Source organism: Gymnodraco acuticeps, unplaced genomic scaffold, assembly GCF_902827175.1.
Source record: "Gymnodraco acuticeps unplaced genomic scaffold, fGymAcu1.1, whole genome shotgun sequence".
NCBI classification, from domain to species: domain Eukaryota; kingdom Metazoa; phylum Chordata; class Actinopteri; order Perciformes; family Bathydraconidae; genus Gymnodraco; species Gymnodraco acuticeps.
In genome coordinates this window covers 418,692-420,646 of record NW_022991713.1, presented here as the reverse complement: position 1 = coordinate 420,646, position 1,955 = coordinate 418,692, and the positions used below count along the sequence as shown (strand labels likewise).

General features: G+C 36.7%; 1 protein-coding gene across 1 annotated transcript in view; it reads right to left on the bottom strand.

Annotated features, from left to right (window-relative positions):
* Positions 1–534, bottom strand: part of LOC117534701 (serine/threonine-protein phosphatase 2B catalytic subunit beta isoform-like) — a 10,686-nt gene extending 10,152 nt beyond the window's left edge. Inside the window, exon 1 of the mRNA XM_034198933.1 lies at positions 529–534. Within this exon, the coding sequence (XP_034054824.1) occupies positions 529–534 (6 nt within the window). The remainder of the gene's footprint in view (positions 1–528) is intronic.
* Between the last annotated feature and the right edge of the window lie 1,421 nt (positions 535–1,955).

The window sequence follows — 1,955 nt, the reverse complement described above, 5'->3', positions numbered from 1 at the left end:
TTGCGAGTGAGAAATAAATAGGAAATAAAAGTTTCATATTCTGAAAGCCAAGACTTTGTTTGTTTAAAATCAAACAAAACACCCGAACCCCGAAAAAATAGTTTTTTTTACGTAAATCCACGTTTATTTTTGAGAGATTCTGCTCTGACAACTAAGCTAAACTTTTACCTGTTAAGATTGTGCACGGCACAACAGAAAGTTACAGTAATTTTCAATGGACTTTTTTTCTGTGAAGAACCCAGAGAGGGTTATTTGGTTATTATTTATTTCATAAATAGTGTTATTTATTTCATTAATAGTGTTATTATTTATTTCCTGACTTTTTTTCTGTGAAGATCCCGGAAAGGGTTATTAATATTTGGTTATGTGTGGCTTTCTAGAAAACAATAAATGTTTACGTTTAGACACCCATGCGATCGTCACACTTTTTCTGTTACAAACTGACCCGGCCCCCATCAGAGAAGGGAAAAGTTATGTGGCCCTCACAGGAAAAGTTTGGGGACCCCTGTGTTAGCTGGTTATACTAACTAGCATGTTGTTAGCTGAAGTGTTTGTGTCTAGCATGTAACATGTATACACTATCTTCCACTATAGTCTTTTAGGACAGTTTTTACCTAAGGACTAATTTTATGACATACTTAACAATGACTTTTTTAAAGAAATACAATACATTGATTTCTTTATGTCACCATGTTGTGACTTTTGACGAGTTTTTAATGAAATACTAAAGTTCGATTTTCTTAATGATTTGTTAATGTTAATTTTACGGAATACAATCATTTAACTTTTTAACACAATTTTTATGACATACTGTACCATGACGTTTTTTTTACGATATACTGAATTACAATTTGTTTGATTTTTGTACCTCTTTTCTTTGAACTGAACTGCACAACAACTTCAGTCAGTAAGGTAATTTAACATTTCCATCTCCACTGTGGATGCAAATAAACAGGAAGGCAGTTTTAAACTCACAGCAGAGCAACATCACTGTGTGTATTGATAAGTGACTTCACAATGAAGCTCAGTATGCTCAGTAAGTGAATGCTGAGAACTATTTTTGGTGATAAACTGTGAAAAAGGAGAACACAACTATTGTGTCTTCTTATTTTGTAGTGCAGCGGTAGAGACAGAAATACAAAGACGGTGTTGTTGGGTGTGGACCTCACCAGGACTCCCAGGCTTTTCAACAGGGGGTAAAGGCTGGAGGCAAGAAATACAAGTTTCAAGCTCTGGCCTTGGTGCGGAAGAGGATGTCTGACCAGGTGGAGCAGAAGGCCTGCCAGCCCTGCAGCCAGTAGGGTCTTCCCCCACAGACCACAGGCCGGCAGCACATGGCTCCACCCTCGGCCTCGGTGCCTGGTAAAAAACAGAGGATACTGAGGTCCTATTTCAAAATATAAAGAAATCTTACATAAACTCCTTGTATCACACACAACCTTTGGAAGCCCATTTCCGCCAATGTAATTTAAAAAGAAATCCTGTAATGATGAGTAACCTTTTCAAAATAATCATTGTGTATCTCAAAATGATGTTTTGACCTATTTCAAAATAATGATTTTAAATGACAAGAAAATTATTAAATGTGAAACTTTGATAAGCCATTTTTTACTCTATCTTATGCTTTTTGACAAAGTACCTTGTTATATTGACATGACATGTCATTATTTTCAAGAAGGTTTGTTATATTGACAGGATTTATTTTTATGTTTTCATTTTAATTTTTTATTTCACTTGCGGAAATGTGCTTAAAAACAACTTATTACTCTCACCTGGTATTTGAGTGGTAGAGTATTTCTTCTCTGCCAGCAGCAAGCCCATGCAGCAGAGGGCCAAGGGTCAGGATGAGTATCACCATGGCAACCCATTCAAACAACCTTTCAGGAGACAGAAACAGGACGCCTCCTATTGTCATGGCAGACAGCACCGCAGCACACAGTTTAGGTAAACTCCCC